The 20,738-nt window shown below is 45.6% G+C and overlaps 2 protein-coding genes across 4 annotated transcripts in view; both read left to right on the top strand.

Annotated features, from left to right (window-relative positions):
• The window catches only part of SUB1 (SUB1 regulator of transcription), a 991,845-nt gene that overhangs the window by 896,196 nt on the left and 74,911 nt on the right, over nt 1-20,738 (top strand). The gene's annotated exons all lie outside the window — the stretch shown is intronic.
• LOC137422071 (protein FAM219A) overlaps nt 1-20,738 on the top strand; it is a 50,289-nt gene that overhangs the window by 607 nt on the left and 28,944 nt on the right. For all 3 annotated transcript variants that reach the window (XR_013622622.1, XR_013622621.1, XM_068108794.2), the window contains exons 2-3: nt 15,436-15,511; nt 19,808-19,913. Coding sequence is in view for 1 of the 3 variants with exons in the window: in XM_068108794.2 (XP_067964895.2) it covers nt 15,436-15,511; nt 19,808-19,913 (182 nt within the window). In the remaining 2 variants the exon portion in view is untranslated. The remainder of the gene's footprint in view (nt 1-15,435; nt 15,512-19,807; nt 19,914-20,738) is intronic.

Below are 20,738 nucleotides of genomic sequence, written 5' to 3'. Positions count from 1 at the left end.
TCGGGTATTATTTGTGCTGCACTCTGGTGTTGGGTCTTGCTGGGCCATCGGGTATTATTTGTGCTGCACTCTGTTGTTGGGTCTTGCTAGGCCATCGGGTATTTGTGCTGCACTCTGCTGTTGGGTCTTCCTGGGCCATCGGGTATTATTTGTGCTGCACTCTGGTGTTGGGTCTTCCTGGGCCATCGGGTATTATTTGTGCTGCACTCTGCTGTTGGGTCTTGCTCGGCCATCGGGTATTATTTGTGCTGCACTCTGGTGTTGTGTTGGGTCTTGCTGGGCCATCGGGTATTATTTGTGCTGCACTCTGGTGTTGGGTCTTGCTGGGCCATCGGGTATTATTTGTGCTGCACTCTGGTGTTGGGTCTTCCTGGGCCATCGGGTATTATTTGTGCTGCACTCTGGTGTTGGGTCTTCCTGGGCCATCGGGTATTATTTGTGCTGCACTCTGCTGTTGGGTCTTGCTGGGCCATCGGGTATTATTTGTGCTGCACTCTGGTGTTGGGTCTTCCTGGGCCATCGGGTATTATTTGTGCTGCACTCTGGTGTTGGGTCTTCCTGGGCCATCGGGTATTATTTGTGCTGCACTCTGCTGTTGGGTCTTGCTGGGCCATCGGGTATTATTTGTGCTGCACTCTGGTGTTGGGTCTTCCTGGGCCATCGGGTATTATTTGTGCTGCACTCTGGTGTTGGGTCTTCCTGGGCCATCGGGTATTATTTGTGCTGCACTCTGGTGTTGGGTCTTCCTGGGCCATCGGGTATTATTTGTGCTGCACTCTGGTGTTGGGTCTTCCTGGGCCATCGGGTATTATTTGTGCTGCACTCTGGTGTTGGGTCTTCCTGGGCCATCGGGTATTATTTGTGCTGCACTCTGCTGTTGGGTCTTGCTGGGCCATCGGGTATTATTTGTGCTGCACTCTGCTGTTGGGTCTTGCTCGGCCATCGGATATTATTGTCCCCCGTCGCACGAGCGAAAGGGGGACTATGGTTTTCCCCTCCGTCCGTGCGTGCGTAAGCGACGGACCGAATTCGAATCTGGTGTGTGGGTGAAACTCGTCATATGGAAGAACCCCATTGAAAATTGGGTCACCACGTCAAAATCCAAGATGGCCGCCGCCATGTACGTCTGAACCTTGTTTGTGTTGGGTGTTGAGACTCTCTCTGCTTTGGCTTCTGTCTCTTTCTGTCGTTACTGTCCACGAACGTCAGTTTATGATCGACGAACAAGCGAGTTTAAATTGAATGTTATATATTGAACATTAATCGGTAAACAAACCTGTAGTTTAGTGCTTAACTTTGGCTCTGAAATCGTCCCCGCACCTGCACAGAGAAATTACCTAATACATTTATTCTGTACCTTTCTGTCAGTGTTTTTATGGAAGTGAACTTACTGTTTTTATGGAAGTCGCAAAGGTCACAAACAGCAGGCACCAATAACTAATGTAATGTGTAAGATAAGGTGGTGTAAAAGATGCTGCATCAATGGTGGTAAACTTCCAAAAAATATTCTCTACAATCTTTAAAATCTTGATTTCATTTAAATTGAATTATATCGTTGAACCATTTAGAACACAAATCCCCTACTTGGCACTTTCAATACCCTTCCGTTTTGCAGTACCTGGACAAAATATAACAATGTCATGCCCTGAGCGCAGACAAAGTAACTGATTCGGCAATATAAAACTTTCATGCCCTGAGGGCAGACAGAGGACCCGATGCTCCCCCTTCCTCTTCATTAACGGTGTGGACCTCAAACATCCGGGGCCTTCGCTCAAACCTGACTGATCTCTCCATACAGGTTGCTTCTGACAAACCAGATGTGATCTGCTTAACAAACTTTCCTCCTTCATGATGTCTCTGATGCCTTGGTATCTCTCCCAGGTTACTCCCTCCTCCAGTACGATAGACCTGAGCCTCGTCCTGGAGGTGGGGTTGCTATCTTTATAAAAAACTCTCTTCCTCACTCGCCCTCCACTGCCCTCTCTCCACCTCACCCCCAGGAATACCTTTGGCTACGGCTTCCCCTTCGCTCCCACCTTTTGTTCATATGTGTGTTGTACCGTCCACCAAACAGCGATGACTCCATCTACATCTCGCTGTCTGATAATATGGACCAACTTCTATCGACCCATCCCAACTCTCTCTTCCTCATATGTGGTGATTTCAATTGTCACCATGCCAGTTGGCTGGGTGTGGGTACCTCTCTCACCAGCCATGGCTCTTCGGCAAAGGACTTCTGCGACTCACTGGGACTGACACAATCTGTCAATTTCCCGACCCGGATCTCAGTCAACGGAGCATCTTCTCTTCTGGATTTGGTTATGACAAACTTCCCTGAAAATGTCTGCTGCTCTTCTTCTGCTCCAATCGGCTCATCTGATCATGTGCTTGTCAAAGTGGACATCTCTCTGACCATTCTCTGAGAGCCTCCTCAGCGTCGACGAGTCTGGCATTTCACTCAGGCCAACTGGCACGGTCTTCAAGCAGCCATCAATCATCTGGACTGGTCTCCCATCTCTACCGCCTCTGACATCAACTCATCCTGGGAATTCTTTCAAAGTAAATTGCTCTCTCTCATGCACAGATTTATCCCATCTCGTCTTCAGTTGTCATACCCTTCCTCCCGTCCATGGTACACGGAATCTTGTGGTGAGGCTGTTGCCCTGAAACAACTTGCTTTCGTCTCCTGGAAAGCAAATCCAACGGAAGGAAATCTCATTTCCTTTCACAAAGCCCGAAACAAGTGTGTGTCCACCCTCAGGAGAGCCAGGAAACAATATCTCACCGTTCTCAAGACCGAACTCTCTTATCTGTCTCCCTCTTCCAAATCCTGGTGGCGTCTGGTCAAATCTGTTTCTGGTGTTTGTTGCCCCTCCATCCCCTCCCTCACCTCAAACGGCTTAACGGCTGACCGCACGTGAAAAAGCTGAATGCCTCAACTCTGTGTTTGCCTCTAAATCTTGTGTCCCAAACCCATCCCTCTCTGTACCCACCGTACCCAGCTGCTCCTGGACTCTGTGTCCTTTCCTCCTGACAAGGTGGAAAAGTTTCTGTCAACCCTTGACTCTGATTCTGCAACTGGTCCTGACGGCATCAGCCCACGGGTCCTAAAATCATGTTCTTCCGCTCTTTCACTCCCTCTTTCTGTTCTCTTCACCCTCTCTTTTGCTCAAGGTCATCTGCCATCTGCTTGGAAATCAGCCAACAGCACCGCTTTGCACAAAAAAGGTGCAAAAACAGATCCCAGCAACTACAGACCAATTAGCCTTCTCCCCATTATCAGCAAAGTCATGGAATCCATCGTTGCTTCAGATATGAAATCTTTCCTCTTCTCCAATGGCTTGATCTCTGATCATCAATTTGGTTTCAGACCTGGTCACTCTACTCTGGACATGCTGCTTCTGCTTTCTCAACAATGGATGGAGGTCCTCAACGCCAAACAGGAAATTAGAGCTGTCTCCCTTGACATTTCACGTGCCTTCGATACGGTCTGGCACCCTGCTCTGCTCACCAAACTCTCCTCCTTTGGTATCCATGGAAATCTCCACGCATGGCTGGCGGACTTCCTCTCTGGTCGTAGTCAACGTGTGGCCCTGAATGGGTTTCTCTCATCTCCTCTTCCTGTTCAGGCTGGAGTTCCCCAAAGTAGTGTTCTGGGCCCTGTGCTTTTTCTGGTCTTCATCAATGATCTCTGACTCTCTTGAAAATCCTCTCTATCTCTTTGCTGACGACTCTACTCTCTGTCGCTCCATTCCTCATCCCTCAGATCGGCAGTCTGCAGCCTCCTCACTCTCTGCAGACCTGGACAAAATCACGGACTGGGCAAATAAATGGAACATGTCTTTCAATCCTGATAAATCTCACACTCTTACGATGTCTCTCCGAAAAGACCGACTGGAAAACCCTCCCATCCACTTTCTGAATAATCCTCTCCAAGAAGTTGTCACTCAAGCTTTTGGGTCTCACTATTTGCTATGATCTTTCCTGGGAAAACCACATTTCAAATCTGGCCTCCAAAGCCAGTCGCCGACTGGGCATCCTCCGTCGTGCGAAGTCCTTCCTTGGCACACCTGAGCTCCTCACCACATACAAGGCTTTCATCCGCAGTTCTATGGAATACTGCTCTCCCCTCTGGTCTGGTGCTCCTGCCTCACACCTAGCCCGTCTTCACGCTGTTGAAACCAAAGCGTTCAGAATCATTGGAATCTCCCGCGATGAAGCTAACTCCAAGGGCCTTTCACTCACTCACCGCAGGCAGGTTGGTGGTCTTTCCGTCTTCTACCGACTCCTCTCTGGCCTTGCCCCCCCCAGCCCGCTCTGGGCTCTGTCCCCCAAATATTCCTACAGGTCGCACAAGATCTGCCTGCAACCCTCTTATGGTTAAACTGCCAAAATCAAGACTTTCTGCTCACCTTCACTCCTTCATTCCTCTTTTCTCCCGCCTCTGGAACAAACTCCCTCACTCTCTTCAATCCCACTCCACCCTCCAGGTCTTTAAAACAGCTGTTCACCACCATCTCTTATCCTCCCCCATCCAAAACCTTGATCTTTTCTACCCCCGCTAATTTCGGTCCCCTTGTGTTTTATACCTCTCCCCCACCCCCCTCCCCTTCCCACGCCTCCTGCCCCCAAGCCCCCTCCCTCCCACACTTCTCCCTGCTCTCAAATGTTGTGGTTGTGTGCTTCCCCTTCCCTCCCAATCTTGTCTTCCGCTCCCTCTTTTTGTATATTTTGTTTGTCTGGTTGATTTGTTTGTGAAATAAATGTTAGCTCTTTCACGAGCCTCGATTCAGTATACAAACAAACAAAAAAAAACAAAAAAAAGGCAATTCCACGCAAAAGTGCACATGGGGGTGAAAATTTCAAATACATCAGAATCAAACAAATTTGGTCTCTAATGAAAGCTGAAAGGCTATATTTTACTGTTTTAAAGTCAAAATACAAATTTTTATTTTTTTCGCGCATAAAATCGGTGATTATGTAAATGTCATATTTTTTCCAAAAAATGGGGAAAAATTATATGAAAATTAACTGCACCCTGTGTGTTATAAATAATGAAAAGTAATGTTATTTTTTATTGTATTAAGTATTTAGATTGTTTAAAGGATATCTGTAACTTTTTTTGTTCTTTGCGGTATTTGTTACACTTCAGTGGCTTCGGATATTTTCCCCTCTGAAATGTCCTTCCGTTACCATAAAAGTGCATATTTTTAATATATTTTCAAAACTTGCAGGAGAAAAACAATGATAATACCAATGCAAAGCAAGTTTGGGTAGGCCTACAATATTATACCACTCACGTCACTTTTTGCCCTTTCCCCTATTAATTATAACTAATTAAGACTTGTCCTTGTGGTAACGGAAGGACAAAAATTGGTAACGGAAGGACAGATAGGCTATTGTTTTTTTTTTCATTTTTCACTCTTCACACCCTGTTAACTACTTTGTTGTTCCCTCCCTCCTTTCTATCTGTTTTTTTCAAAACTTTGACACCCCTACCTATCTATCATCCAAGTTGCCCCCCTTTTGTGGATACACATCCTGGTTCTATTGTCATCGTGTTTCCATTGTATGTCATGATTAGTGTTTTACAGTCATCGTTGTAGATAAACATGTGGTTGATTATGCCGTTTATGCTAAGTCTGATAATTATCAACAGTTTCAACTGGCCACAGCTAGCCCTGCCAAATCACCTGAGGGACATGTAACACCAAGCGCATCTGGGAGCACATCTAATAATGACATTGACAACATTCGTGTGGGCCAGTGGTGCGTTGTAGAGTATGATGCAGAACTATTTGCAGGAGAAGTGAAAGAAGTCGGGGAACATGGAGATTACAGAGTATCGGTGATGCATCGGGCAGGGCACAACTGGAAATGGCCTAGCCCCAAAGACGACCTGACATTTTATATTAGAGACAAAATAGTTATGCTGCGAGATTATCCACTCATTGCCAACAACAGAGGACATTTCAAATTCACAGCCCAGTTCTAACTGAAAACACACAAAATTGTGACCAATTGGCAAAACTGTACATTACACTGCACTGATTTCTTGCACTTAATCAAAGGGACTGAAGCCTAGTGATTGATACATTTTTTTTGATAGACAATTGCATAGTATACAAAAGTTAATGTAGTTTAACTTGGGGTAACAAAGTGCACTGGATTATGGGTTGAAAGAGTAATATTTTTGCATATTTCAGGAACCACATGATTTTCGTTCAATGTATTTGAAGTGTGATATTTACAGTTGGAAAATGATATTTTGAACTTCAAGATAATTTGATTCTACAGTAGTGATAGAAGAGGTTTTGCTGTTGTGTACTTGTATGAGTAGCTCCATCTAGTAGGTTTATAGTTTTAATTATAAGTTAATAACTGCATGTGAAATTGTGACAAAATATTGCATGCAAAAACGCTGTGCGTGATGGTGATGTTCAGAGTGCCATTGTACAAAAGTAATCGATGCATGTGCACTAAATTTGCGTTACTGTTTTCAATTGGCTGGCCGTGCAAACACGTATTGTACGCAGAGTGTATGGCAATGCAAGTAGTAATTCCTTTGTATTCATTACTACCCGATCGTTAGCCACATGTTTAATTAGTTTGTAATTAGGATAGTGTGAACTATTTTTAAGATTAGTTTTTGGTCATATATGTTACATTGCACTTCTAGTTATTTGCATTGCATTGCACTTTCCAGCAATTATTTGTATCATATAGTGACCAGAATTTCACTCTTTGTACAGCAATAGATAGAGCATAGAGCAAGGTCCTTCCGTTACAGTTATTCCGTTACCGAATCTTAATTAATGTTTGCCTTTGTTTTGAATCAACCAAATGTCAATTTGTCCAGTGGAATGTGGCAGAATATTCACAAAACATCAGAGATTGTATTAAGTAACTTTAAAACAACATTGGCATGGAAACTTCACAGAGTTTTGAAAAAATATGTATTGGTTGAAAAACCCATGTCCGTTTTGGCGTCCTTCCGTTACCGACCTCATTAATATGCAAAATATGTAAACAAAAGATAACAGTGATCAAATTTTTGGTGGAATTGAGAGGTTTTATGTGTTCTCACATAATTATGGTATTTGATTGATTTTAACAAATAAAGTCTTTGTGATATATGTGTTTGAAAGATGAAAAATGGTGTCGGAATGTCCTTCCGTTACCGTGGAATTACCCAGTAACAGATTCAGCAATATAACACTCGTGCCCTGAGGGCAGACAGAGTAACTGCGATTCGGCATTCAGACAGATATGGCATCGACTGCCGAGCAATGTTTGTTTTAGTGCAAAACGCAAAGCAACAGTTTAAAAGAGCCTTCCCATGTTATTTTCCTCAACACTGCACGGGTTCAGGTGTCCCTGAGAAACAGATTCGAAGGAAACGCTCCAGTTTTTATACGTGAGAATGGGATCATGTCTAAGCTGAATGACCGGATGACAGAGTAATAAAATGTACATGTTCATGAGTGCTGGCAGGATGGCCTGGGCTAGAGGTACGCACACTCGCCTCGAACCTGTCTAGCCTGGGATTGAATCCCACCCCAGCTATAAACCGTCATCCCTGCACACAGGAAGGGTCGTTCATCGATGTGTGTGGCATCCCTCGGATGGCAGTTAAACGAGTGTCCCATCTGCCGGAAATAGTTAGTGGATATTTAAGATCCCAGGTGTCCTTCACGAAAAGCACGAGAGCTATCGCCGGCACCCTGAACAAATGACAAATTCCTGCCCTGACTACTGCCTGGAACCAATGGCAAACCGCCCAGAATGACCCTTGCCGAAACTCCGCTTCGGCAGCGCGGATGCTGTCGCTGTACCATAGTACGGTACATCAGTATCAGAATACGCCCGAGGAGAATATAGTATCGGAATATATGAGGAGAGAGGGAGAAGAAAGATGTACTCCATATACATCTTTGGGGGGCTGGGGGGGGGGGGGGAGACTTTGACATAGAGTCCCTTTATACAGAGAGTAACGACAACTGAGAATACGCCGCCATTTTGGGGCCAATTGTGCGGAACCACTGAACCGGCACATGCACAGTGCACTATGAGCTATGCGTGTATAATGCAATGCACCACTGCACAAACGGGGCGGGTTAGGGAGTACGGTGAATGTTTTTATTTATTAATTTTATTGTATCGAGATGTCGGTCTATGAGTATTGGCTCCATTATGTTCCAGATTGCCTATAATGGGATATTAGTTTGTCTGAAAAAATGAGCGGTTGATGAGAAGTGACAAAATGGGTGATTTCTGAATCCTCATTATCGCGATGTTGGCAATAATAATTTGGGTTACTCACGATGCCTGGAGAGAATTTGAACATACTATGTGACAAGGTAGTCTTGTAACCTAAAATAATCTTTAACCTCTTCGATTAAGAGGATAGGAAAAGCGGGGTGGGGGGGGGGGGGGAGGGGGAGGGCATTAAAACACACGTGTGTTTTGTCTGAAAGAAATGAATTTAATGTAAACATTATCAAACTGTAACAAATTTAATGCGTTTTCAGAGCCAATAAACTCAAACATACACAAACATCAACACATTAAAACACATGCACACACACGGGATAAACATACACACACACACACAGACACAGACACAGACACAGACACAGACACAGACACAGACACAGACACAGACACAGACACAGACACAGACACAGACACAGACACAGACACACAGACACAGACACACAGACACACACAGACACACAGACACACACAGACACAGACACAGACACACACACACACACACACACACACACACATACACACATATACACACACACACACATACACACACAGGCTCTCGGTCAATGCACACATACTGTAAATTAACCTTTTCAGCTTTCTTTTCATCAGTTAACCACATTCAGCAACAGATCCAGGTACAATCAGAATAAATGAAACGTAGTCCAGCTGTCAAAATTGCAATATGTGATGATTTTTTTTTTTTAGCATTTATCTCGACCATTTTCAAGAACGATACAAATTAGAGGTCTTGTGAGGGTTGAGACCCCAATATGAATAGCAACTTCCTGCTTTTTATCTTTACAATCATTAAAACTTTCATTGCATTATGTGGAATTTTTTGAGAACTTTTGTGTTCCCCTGAAAAAAAAAAATGGCAAGACCAAATACAGGGTAAGTGGATATGCTACATGGGCAAGGTATTTCTTAAGATGTATGCACGAATACACAATAAGAGATGCATGCACGAATACACAATAAAATATGCATGCACGAATACACAATAAAATATGCATGCACGAATACACAATAAAAGATGCATGCACGAATACACAATAAAAGATGCATGCACGAATACACAATAAAAGATGCATGCACGAATACACAATAAAAGATGCATGCACGAATGCACAATAAAATATGCATGCACGAATACACAATAAAAGATGCATGCACGAATACACAATAAAATATGAATGCACGAATACACAATAAAATATGCATGCACGAATACACAATAAAAGATGCATGCACGAATACACAATAAAAGATGCATGCACGAATACACAATAAAAGATGCATGCACGAATACACAATAAAAGATGCATGCACGAATACACAATAAAAGATGCATGCACGAATACACAATAAAAGATGCATGCACGAATACACAATAAAAGATGCATGCACGAATACACAATAAAAGATGCATGCACGAATACACAATAAAAGATGCATGCACGAATACACAATAAAAGATGCATGCACGAATACACAATAAAATATGCATGCACGAATACACAATAAGAGATGCATGCACGAATACACAATAAAATATGCATGCACGAATACACAATAAAAGATGCATGCACGAATACACAATAAACCATGCATGCACGAATACACAATAAAATATGCATGCACGAATACACAATAAAAGATGCATGCACGAATACACAATAATGCCAAACAGAGACTTCTTTTTTTTGTCCAGCCCTGTTGAATTTACAACATAACCATCCATAACCATTCTCTAGAAATGATTCCCAATACTCGCTATTATCAAACTGTTGGCATATTGTGAACTGAACGTTCTTTTTCTAAATAGAAATATAGAAAATACAGTACAATGTACCGTCAAGCAAAGTATCCAATGTTTCCAAACAAAAAAATTAACGGTTTTCACGATGATACAATGACAGCTATTGACTACTTGTTGCGGGAATTACTTGTAGTCTCTATAAGGTGAAAGTTAAATAATTCACTTTACTTTCTGAACGGGACTGAACAGTAACTTGACCTGCCTCGCAAAGCTTTGAAGACGAAGCTTCCAGCCCACACGGCTCACTTTATTCTCCCATAGTTTACGTCGATTGGGATCTGAAGGGAATCTGTACATCTTGAAACCCTCGTCATGTCTATTTGTGCATCCAAATGCACAACGACCCGGCATTTTCAGTGAACTAAGGCTTCCGTAGGTAGTCGAATCGATTGTACTTGCATAACACGCGAACGCGAGAAGTTAAGCGAACGCGAATTTGGCTCCAAAATGGCTCCCCGAGTCACGTGACCGTATTTTTCCGGATCGTCATGTCGTTACTCTCTGTATAAAGGGACTCTACTTTGACGGGCCCCTCCGTTTTGGGGGTTCGGGGGGGAGGGAAGAAGGAAAAAATTTACCCGTGCAAAGAGTGCTTCATAACCTCAGTGTTGCCAGAGGTAAAAAAAGGAAATTGTAATACCCTCTGCCACCATCACCAGGTGGCGCTACACGGTACACATTTACATCGAGAATTTACGCTCCTCTCCCGGTCCCCCACACCCCCGAATGAGGCCATGACCACATAGCTTATGTTACCCCCAGACAAAGTTGTATTTGTATTTGTACCCCAAGGAAAGTATAAAAGCGTTTATAGCTGGAGTACCCGGCGTTGCTCAAGCGAAAAAGAAACATTAACATTTTTGAAATGACGGCAAATACACTACATGACCAAAAGTATGCGGACACCCATTCTAATTCGTGGATTCGGGTATTTCAGTCACACCCATTGCTGACAGGTGTATATATAATCAAGCACACAGCCATGCAATCTCCATAGACAAATATTGGCAGTAGAATGGGCCCTGGTGTTGGGCTAGTGGCTAGGGTGTCAGCTTAGGATCCTAGGATCCTAGGATCCTGGGTTTGAATCCCGGTCGATCGCTGAATTAACGCCAGGGGGGTTGACTCAGCCTGTCATCCTTCCGAGGTCGGCTAATTGAGGACCAGTTCACTGGTAATTCCCTGGTTGTCGTTAAAGGCGGCAAAAAGGGTTGGCGTCAGGAAGGGCATCCGGCCGTAAAACATTGCTTCAAAAAGGGGACCGAAAAACAACAACAACCACGGTTCCCGAAAAAGGCCAACCCCCGCTTGCGGGGAAAAATGGCCTCTAAAGGTGGTTTTTATAATGGGCCGTACTGAAGAGCTTTCAACGTGGCACCGTGATAGGATGCCAACTTTCCAACAAGTCAGTTCGTCAAATTTCTGCTGGAGCTGCCCCGGTCAACTGTAAGTGCTGTTATTGTGAAGTGGAAACGTCTAGGAGCAACAACAGCTCAGCCGTGAAGTGGTAGGCCACACAAGCTCACAGAACGGGACTGCCGAGTGCTGAAGCGCGTAGCGCCAACTCCATATTAATGCCCATGATTTTGGAATGAGATGTTCGATGTTTGGGTGTCCACATACTTTTGGTCATGTAGTGTATAATGGAAAAGCAATTGCATCCAAATCAGAATCCATCACAAATGTCAAATCATCATTTTACCTTTTTGTTGAATATATGCTTCTGAATGTGCCACTGATCATGTTTCTGAGTCAAGTATGATAACGTTGAGGAAGAAGAAGCTTACCACCAACTTTGACCGTTTCTGGAATTGTTTGATTTAATTATTTGTGTTCAAATGTCTGGTGATTGTTTTGTATTTATTCGTGCGAATGTGTACTTGTGTATAACTGTCGTTAATCAAAAAGGTTTAGGCACAATCGAGCGATTATTTAAAAAAAAAAAAAATATCCAAAACGATGAACTTTTTTTGGCCTAAAACACTCCCAGGCACTCACTGATGAACTTCTGAAAGTTTGACGAAGGTCCGTTCAGCCATCTCTGAGAAAAATGGCGACACACAGACGGACATCTCTCTTATATCGTACATTTACCTGTCTGCACGAGAGTAGTGCGTTGTACAGGAAACGCTTGTGTGGAAACGCTTCTGCGAAGCAAATATCATTGTTTTGATTGAGAAAAGTTTCTACTTTGAAATCCACATATGAGAAACTTTAACATGATGAAACACAATCAATTAGAATAATAAATAGCACCGCAAAGTGGGCGTAACCCCTCAGCCCATGCATGGTGGAAACCAATTTCAAGATGGCTGCCGTGGCGTCCATATTGAAAATCGCAGCGTGCCCATTTTCGAAAGGAACCTTCCTCGACTCAACCCCAACACACACGGCAAAAATGGATTTAATCGGACAAGCCGTTCTGCTTGAAATTGACGGAAACCAATTTCAAGATGGCTACCGTGGCGGCCATATTGAAAATCGCAGCGTGCCCATGAACCTTCCTCTACTCAACCCCAACACACACTGCACACTGCAAACATGTAATGGCCGCGAGAGATACATCTAACTCCTTCAAATCTTTTTTTTTTTTTTTTTTAATATTAAAAAGAGCGAGCGAGCGAGGGGGTGGGAGGGGGGGGGGGTCAAAGATTTCTCCATGAAGCTTGACCAAGTTTTTGTCCATGAATCAAACTTTGGGTGCATAATTGGATGTTAATTAGTGGCTGATGAACATCGTTGTTTAGAACTGAGTCGATGAGGAAGACATAAAACTGAGTCGATTAAGCATAACTTGGTTTTTAACTTTGTATTTCCATTACAAGGGCTCACTTTAAGTAGTTGATGCATGCAAACCCTCCCTCCCTCCAATCACGACTACAATTGATTAACACGTGCAAATTAAGTAAAATGAACACCAGTCAAAATTTCAAAGGTAATCGATATGTAGCACGGTACGATATATCTTGTATAATAATAATAATAGATATATCTTGTATAATAATAATTGTGTGTGTGTGTTTTTGTAGGGAGGGTTTGGGTGTGTGTGTGTGTGTGTGTGTGTGTGTGTGTGTGTGTGTGTGTGTGTGTGTGTGTGTGTGTGTGTGTGTGTGTGTGTGTGTGTGTGTGTGTGTGTGTGTGTCGAGGGAGGGTTTGTGTGTGTGTGCGTGGAGGGATGTTTTGGGGGGTGTGTGTGTAGAGGGTTTGTGTGTGTGTGTGTGTGTGTAGAGGGTTTGGGTGTGTGTGTGTGTGTGTGTGTGTGTGTGTGTGTGTGTGTGTGTGTGTGTGTGTGTGTGTGTGTCGAGGGAGGGTTTGGGTGTGTGTGTAGGGAGGGTTTGGTGTGTGCGTGGAGGGATGTTTTGGGGTGTGTGTGTGTGTGTGTGTGTGTGTAGAGGGAGGGTTTGGGTGTGTGTGTAGAGGGTTTGGGTGTGTGTGTGTTGGGAGGTTTTGGTGTGTGTGTGTGTGTAGGGAGGTTTTGGTGTGTGTGTTTGTGTGTGTGTGTGTAGAGGGAGGGTGTGTGCGTTTGTGTGTGTGTTTGTCGAGGGAGGGTTTGGGGGTGTGTGTGTGTGTGTGTGTGTGTGTGTGTGTGTGTGTGTGTGTGTGTGTGTGTGTGTGTGTGTGTGTGTGTGTGTTTGTCGAGGGAGGGTTTGTGGGTGTGTGTGTTTGTCGAGGGAGGGTTTGGGGGTGTGTGGGTGTGTGTCCTCCACAACTCCAAAATCATGAGACCTAGCAGCCCCAAACTTTGCATGCATACAAAGGGAACTCCAAAGGAGGGCAAGAATGAAAATCAGGTGTTTGGGTAAATTAGAACGCACCTTTTGAAGAGAATTAACCGGCTTATTCAATTGTATCAAAGTGTTGGTCAGCCCGCTTTATCTTGGCTTTATCCTTGGTCTGTCCACTATCCCTCGCAGGGATTTTAACTTTTGGTTTGTTCATAAACGCCTTGCCTAGCAACATGCCACAATGGTTTCAGCACCATGAATCCCTCAAAATTAATTTTCTCACTTTCCTATCGAATGTCTGAAAGACTTCACACCAAATCTGAATCCATTCTTCTTTGCCACACACCCGACCCGTCCACCAGGTTTCGTCCGAATGCTTCCATAACTTTTAGAGATATCCTGTCACAGCCAAACAGAGAAACAAACAAATACAGACCAGGGGTAAAAACACAACGGCTGCCTGTCCGACTACCTTTGGTGGAGGTAACAACCATAATGAGGAATGTTTTTTTTTTGCCGCACGTGCTTTCATCGTGATGTCTCATTCTTTTGTCCTATTCGCTCAGCTGTCTGCCACTGGTTTCGTCACTGGCTGGTCCATTTCCTCCAGGTAAGGAAATGGTTGTCGCTCTGAATGGTTGCCCTTCTGCTTTATGACCAGGGGTCAATTCTTCTTAAGATGTCGATACACAACGACAGAAGCAGTTATTCCCATCCATCAGACGATGTAAATGTCCATCAGACAGTAGAAAGTAAGTTGGCAGGTAGCGATTCAAGGCGGCAATCATCTTGACAGGCTGTAAAAGGTGTGCGACACGCAGATTGAAATGATGCACGGGATCGACGGAATGCTGATGACATGGGAAGCAAGGAGAAGCTGATGTTTTCGACGTGAAGCCGTGAACCTTTCGTCGGAGCGTAAAAGCCTGCTCGATACCCACTGTCAAAATTCCTGAATTGAATACCTGTATGCAATATCATTTTGTTAACTGGCTAAATTCAATACATTTCAAGATATATGATCGCCAGTGAACGGCAAAGATTTGGCTGCAGTTCCCCTTAAGACTTCTTATTGGTTTGTAATGCAGCACGAGGCTGCGTGGTGGCATCATTGGCTGCGGGCATGGCTGTGCCCCTGATGCAATGCTCTCTGTAGCTTAGAGCAGCAATTTGTAATTGGTTCATGGTGCCGGCGATAGCTGGACTACTCTTCGCGAATGGAAACAATGGGATCTTTAACGTCCACCAACTAATGGCGGCAGGTGGGATGCCCTGTTCAATGTACATCCGAGGGACGGCGCACACATGAGGCCTTGCCATGCTTGTGACACATCAGGATGACAGTTTGTAGCTGGGTCGCGATTGAAACCCAGACTAGACGGCTGAGGCGAGTAGACAGACTTCTCGGGCCGATGCCATTCTGTCAGCCCAAAGTATTACTTTGATAACTCCATCAATTGAATGGTTGAGGGTGCAGATTTATTTGTCCTCATGCGATTCTACTCCACTTGCTTTGATCATTTGGGTTGAAATTTGACTGTTGTTGTTGTTTTTTGGTCGTTGGCATATCCTTACCCATTATGCCCTCCACCTACCCATCCCTTCTCCCTCCAGAGGTCTTCCCAAAGCAAAACGGATAAGCCAGGTCTTTCTGTTCGTTTCAAAACTTCAACTCTGCAACTCATCATCCGTGAGTTTAGGTATAAATAAGTGGTGGATAATTAGCAATTGTTATTTGAAAGGGTTTGCACCTGCAACGTTTTAAAAACCGGGTATTACTGGATCCGAGTGTTGGCTTTTTTTTTTACTTTGCACCCTTGTGTGTACCATCAAACAGCAAATGTATCGTTGGTGAATTCCCCTGATTTAAGGAAATATGGCTCTGCTTTTGGTCCACTGATATCAACTGTGTCACATGATTAGATGTGAGTCACTCATTGTTGCAGTATCTAAGCCTCACAATGCAGCTGCCACACACACGCATATCTCACACACATGGACATACCGACAAACTGTCGGCCGAGGCGCACGACGCGGGGCCGTGTCGGCCGAGGCGCACGACGCGGGGCCGTGTCGGCCGAGGCGCACGACGCGGGGCCGTGTCGGCCGAGGCGCACGACGCGGGGCCGTGTCGGCCGAGGCGCACGACGCGGGGCCGTGTCGGCCGAGGCGCACGACGCGGGGCCGTGTCGGCCGAGGCGCATGACGCGGGGCCGTGTCGGCCGAGGCGCACGACGCGGGGCCGTGTCGGCCGAGGCGCACGACGCGGGGCCGTGTCGGCCGAGGCGCACGACGCGGGGCCGTGTCGGCCGAGGCGCACGACGCGGGGCCGTGTCGGCCGAGGCGCACGACGCGGGGCCGTGTCGGCCGAGGCGCACGACGCGTCGGCCGAGGCGCGGGGCCGTGTCGGCCGAGGCGCACGACGCGCGGGGCCGTGTCGGCCGAGGCGCACGACGCGTCGGCCGAGGCGCGGGGCCGTGTCGGCCGAGGCGCACGACGCGCGGGGCCGTGTCGGCCGAGGCGCGGGGCCGTGTCGGCCGAGGCGCGGGGCCGTGTCGGCCGAGGCGCACGACGCGCGGGGCCGTGTCGGCCGAGGCGCGGGGCCGTGTCGGCCGAGGCGCACGAGGCGCGGGGCCGTGTCGGCCGAGGCGCACGACGCGCGGGGCCGTGTCGGCCGAGGCGCACGACGCGCGGGGCCGTGTCGGCCGAGGCGCGGGGCCGTGTCGGCCGAGGCGCGGGGCCGTGTCGGCCGAGGCGCGGGGCCGTGTCGGCCGAGGCGCGCGACGCGGCCACTGATCTGGGCAGTTGTGCCATCACGTCCAGGGGCTCGTTGGGTACCAGCGACGCCACAACAATGGCTCCGTCTTTCTCACCTCACTCAGACGCAAATTCCTCAGGAGGAATTTCCTACATGGATGTAAAGGAAATGCACTCTGCTGTGTGCTCCTATTTTCTCCTCTATGGGTACTGTTAATTAATTTGCAAGTTAATCACATTATATCTATTCGTATTTTCTAATCCTTTGTAATAATTGCATCAATAAACAATTTAACGTCAATATGGATTTATTTATTCTCGAAAATGCAAAAGTACAGGAGGGTGAATGAAACCTAACCTACCTATTTCTTAAGGTATTTCCCTGCAAGACAAACAAATGTGTCCCGCTGATTTGGTAGACCCTTGATGTCATGTGCATCGGAATATTTGGGCCTGGTTTGCAACCATTTCAGGACGCGTCCTTTTATATCTTCACCATTTGTGAACTTAATGTCACTTAGATGTGGTTTGAGTGATTCAGATATGAGTTACATGGTGACAGGTGTGGTTAGAACTTACCAGCGCATCTGCGTTAGCGCAGGAGTGGTCATATTTGGCACGTTAGGGTGACCATTATTGTGCGTTAAAGTCATACCCAGAAATGTCATATCTGGCTGTCGTCTGTAACCTCTCCTCCCTCCTCCTCCCCCCACCCCCCCTCCTCTCCATCACCCTCAATGCCCTCTCTGGTAGTTGCAGAAACTCTTGTATTGGTGACACGAGTTGCCTTTTGAGTAAGTGACTTGTTACCATGAGAGTGAAAGTCAGCCAATTGGGGCCTTTTGTTCACCACCAAGTGCTAACGTTGTTTAATTTAAAGTGAGAATTAATTATTGTTTCCACACTTCCGACACTCGCATCCAATTCTTCTGCAATTCCCCAAACCCTATTCTGGCAATCTCCATAATTAGCTGTTCCCAGACATGCATATGACACAAGACCACTCTTAGCTCTCACACGAGCCTCGATTCTGTATACAACAAACACAACATGCATTTTAAGGCCATTTTCCCTACTAGAGTGGGGGTTAGCCTTGCGGTCCCCATGACGATCTTCTCCATTTTGCCATATTTTCTGCATCTCTCCTTGTTAACCCCCTTGCCCGCATGTCTTCTTCCACCGTCTTTAGCCAAGTCTTTCTCGGTCTTCCCCGTCCTCTACTTCCTTCTACATTTATTTCCATCACTCTTCTCAACCAGTCACTTTCATCCTTCCTCAACACATGACCAAACCATCTCAACCTGTTCCTCTTCACAGCATCCATCACAGGCTCTATTCCCATCATCTTTCGCAATTCATCATTTGTCTTCCTCTCTCTCAACGATACTCCGCACATCCGTCGAACCATTCGCATTTCCACCCTTTCCAGCCTTTGTTGCTGCTCTACATTCATGACCCATGTCTCGCTCCCATAAATCATAACACTTCTCACACATGCAGCATACACCTTTCCCTTCAGCTTCAACGACGCTCCCCTCCTCATCAGCACGCCACTCAGTTCCCGAAACTTCTTCCATGCTTCTCGATTCTGTATACAAAAAAAAATAAATAAATACTGTGACTGCACGCACAAATTTCCACGCACGTGCACCGAGTCACGTGACTGTGATACCTACCTCCACCTGGTACTGAGCAAATTGCAGCGCAGCACGATTCGGTGATGAACCATCCCAGCTGTAAAAAAAAACGTTTTTATTGACGTCTAAACGACGTGAACCTGATGCCACACCTTTCCAAAAATGAGCGTCTTTGTGCTATTCGCATGCCTGAGGTAGGAATACCACAAAATGTTGTGTTCATCGAAACACCATGCAGTCACTCAGGAGAGTTATCAACAACCTGGCAACATCAGAGACCGTCCACGTCGTGGGTGACCACGTGTGACGTCACGTTGGCAGGATAACCATATCCGGTTGGGTCACCCGAGGAATCTGTTCCAGAGAGCAAGTTTGACAGGTCACAGCATCCCTGTGTTGCGACCAATCAGTGGCCGAACTGTCAGGAATCTGTTACACGACCATAACATCCGACAGGCAGTATGTCCGATTTTGTTGCCACGTTATCAACATGTGTGTCTAACTTGGTGTAGACGTCTGAAGTTCAGGAAACAAGAATGTGCTGCTATCCTCTTTACAGATGAGTCGAGGTTCCATGTTGACAGTAGTGAGGCTGTTGTCGCGTTTATCGACGGGAAGGGGAACGTTACGCTGACGCATGTGTTGTGCAACGTTCGTCATTCGGTGGTGGAAGCGTGATGGTATGGAGAGTCATCGCCGCTCATCACATTAAACCCAGTCGGAGGTCATTAATGGCAATTTGACAGGTATTCGGTACCATGATGAAGTTCTCCATACTCCCGTGCCTGCACGATCATAGACGTCACTTCACACTTGTCATGGACGTCACGAGTGGTCGCCCATTTCATCCCACAACAGAACATTCTCACACTTCCCTGGCCAATTGTTTTCCCTGGTCTTTCTCCCATAGAACACGAGTGGGATGAAATGGAACGAACATTGCGCCGTATTCAAAACCAGCTGGCGACATTTGTCTGTCTGCAGCAGGCCTTGGTACACATCTGGAATGACGTCCCCCAAGACTTCTTCAACCACCTCGTGTCCGCAATGAAGTGCCGTTGCCAAGCGTGTGTCGACGCAAATGATGGTCACACCAGATACTGAGCTCTTAACTAACTTTTCACTGCACCCCTCTCCAAGCCTCTGGAAAGACGTGTCCTTCGCCACAGTTGCACGTTCTCCTTGTTGGCATATTTGCGCTTTAAAAGGAAAATATTTAAACTGCCAAAAGAAGAAAAGAACATAAAAAAAACACAGCCAGTGATTTGAAGAGGGGGGAAATAACAGCACGTTAAGGAAAACAGACACCTGTCTGCACATACACGACACGTATGCATTGCATGATTAGTATGTTGCGCTTATCAAAACCATTAGGAAGAACTGCAATAGGTGTAAATGTTGAAGTCGATGACATCTCGAGCAAGAATTGACTCAATGGTTATGACATAGGCAAGCCCTTTGAGATCTGAGATCAACATAGGATTTGCTTACCTTGTGTCTTTTACTGTAAATATGAACAGGTGTGTTGCTGGTATATTGGATTACCTGATAAAAGATGAAACTTTGAAGGTTTATTTGTGTTTATGTTGCAGAGAAGCAAAGGGATGGGGTAAGGCGAGTGGAGAGCAAGAGCAAGAGCAGGAGTAGTGTTGTTGCACGGGGACACGGTGCCTGGCATGGACTCCTCTCACATTCAAGGTATTTCTATTGGTGACCAACGATAGCCATTCCATGTTGATCTTCTCAAATGCAGAGACGATCATTGTACGATATATTAAATTGTACGATCATTGTACGATCATACGATATTGTAAAACTCTGATTCAATTGCAGTGCAAACTGTAGAGCTAGTGATTTCCGGTTTGAGTTATCAATGCAAGAACAAGCATTTATTTGTGCGCAAGAACAAGCATTTATTTGTGCGCAAGAACAAGCATTTATTTGTGCGCAAGAACGAGCATTTATTTGTGCGCAAGAACAAGCATTTATTTGTGCGCAAGAACAAGCATTTATTTGTGCGCAAGAACGAGCATTTATTTGTGCGCAAGAACGAGCATTTATTTGTGCGCAAGAACGAGCATTTATTTGTGCGCAAGAACGAGCATTTATTTGTGCGCAAGAACGAGCATTTATTTGTGCGCAAGAACGAGCATTTATTTGTGCGCAAGAACAAGCATTTATTTGTGCGCAAGAACGAGCATTTATTTGTGCGCAAGAACGAGCATTTATTTGTGCACAAGAACGAGCATTTATTTGTGCGCAAGAACGAGCATTTATTTGTGCGCAAGAACGAGCATTTATTTGTGCGCAAGAACGAGCATTTATTTGTGCGCAAGAACGAGCATTTATTTGTGCGCAAGAACGAGCATTTATTTGTGCGCAAGAACGAGCATTTATTTGTGCGCAAGAACGAGCATTTATTTGTGCGCAAGAACGAGCATTTATTTGTGCGCAAGAACAAGCATTTATTTGTGCGCTTGCATTGGGGGGACAAAAATACAACTTTCCTCAAGTCTCCACACC

The sequence above is a fragment of the Myxine glutinosa genome, chromosome 2 (assembly GCF_964187855.1).
Source record: "Myxine glutinosa chromosome 2, kmMyxGlut1.1, whole genome shotgun sequence".
Taxonomy (NCBI): domain Eukaryota; kingdom Metazoa; phylum Chordata; class Myxini; order Myxiniformes; family Myxinidae; genus Myxine; species Myxine glutinosa.
Note: the sequence above shows the minus strand (reverse complement) of the source record. Positions and strands in the feature narration are given on the sequence as shown.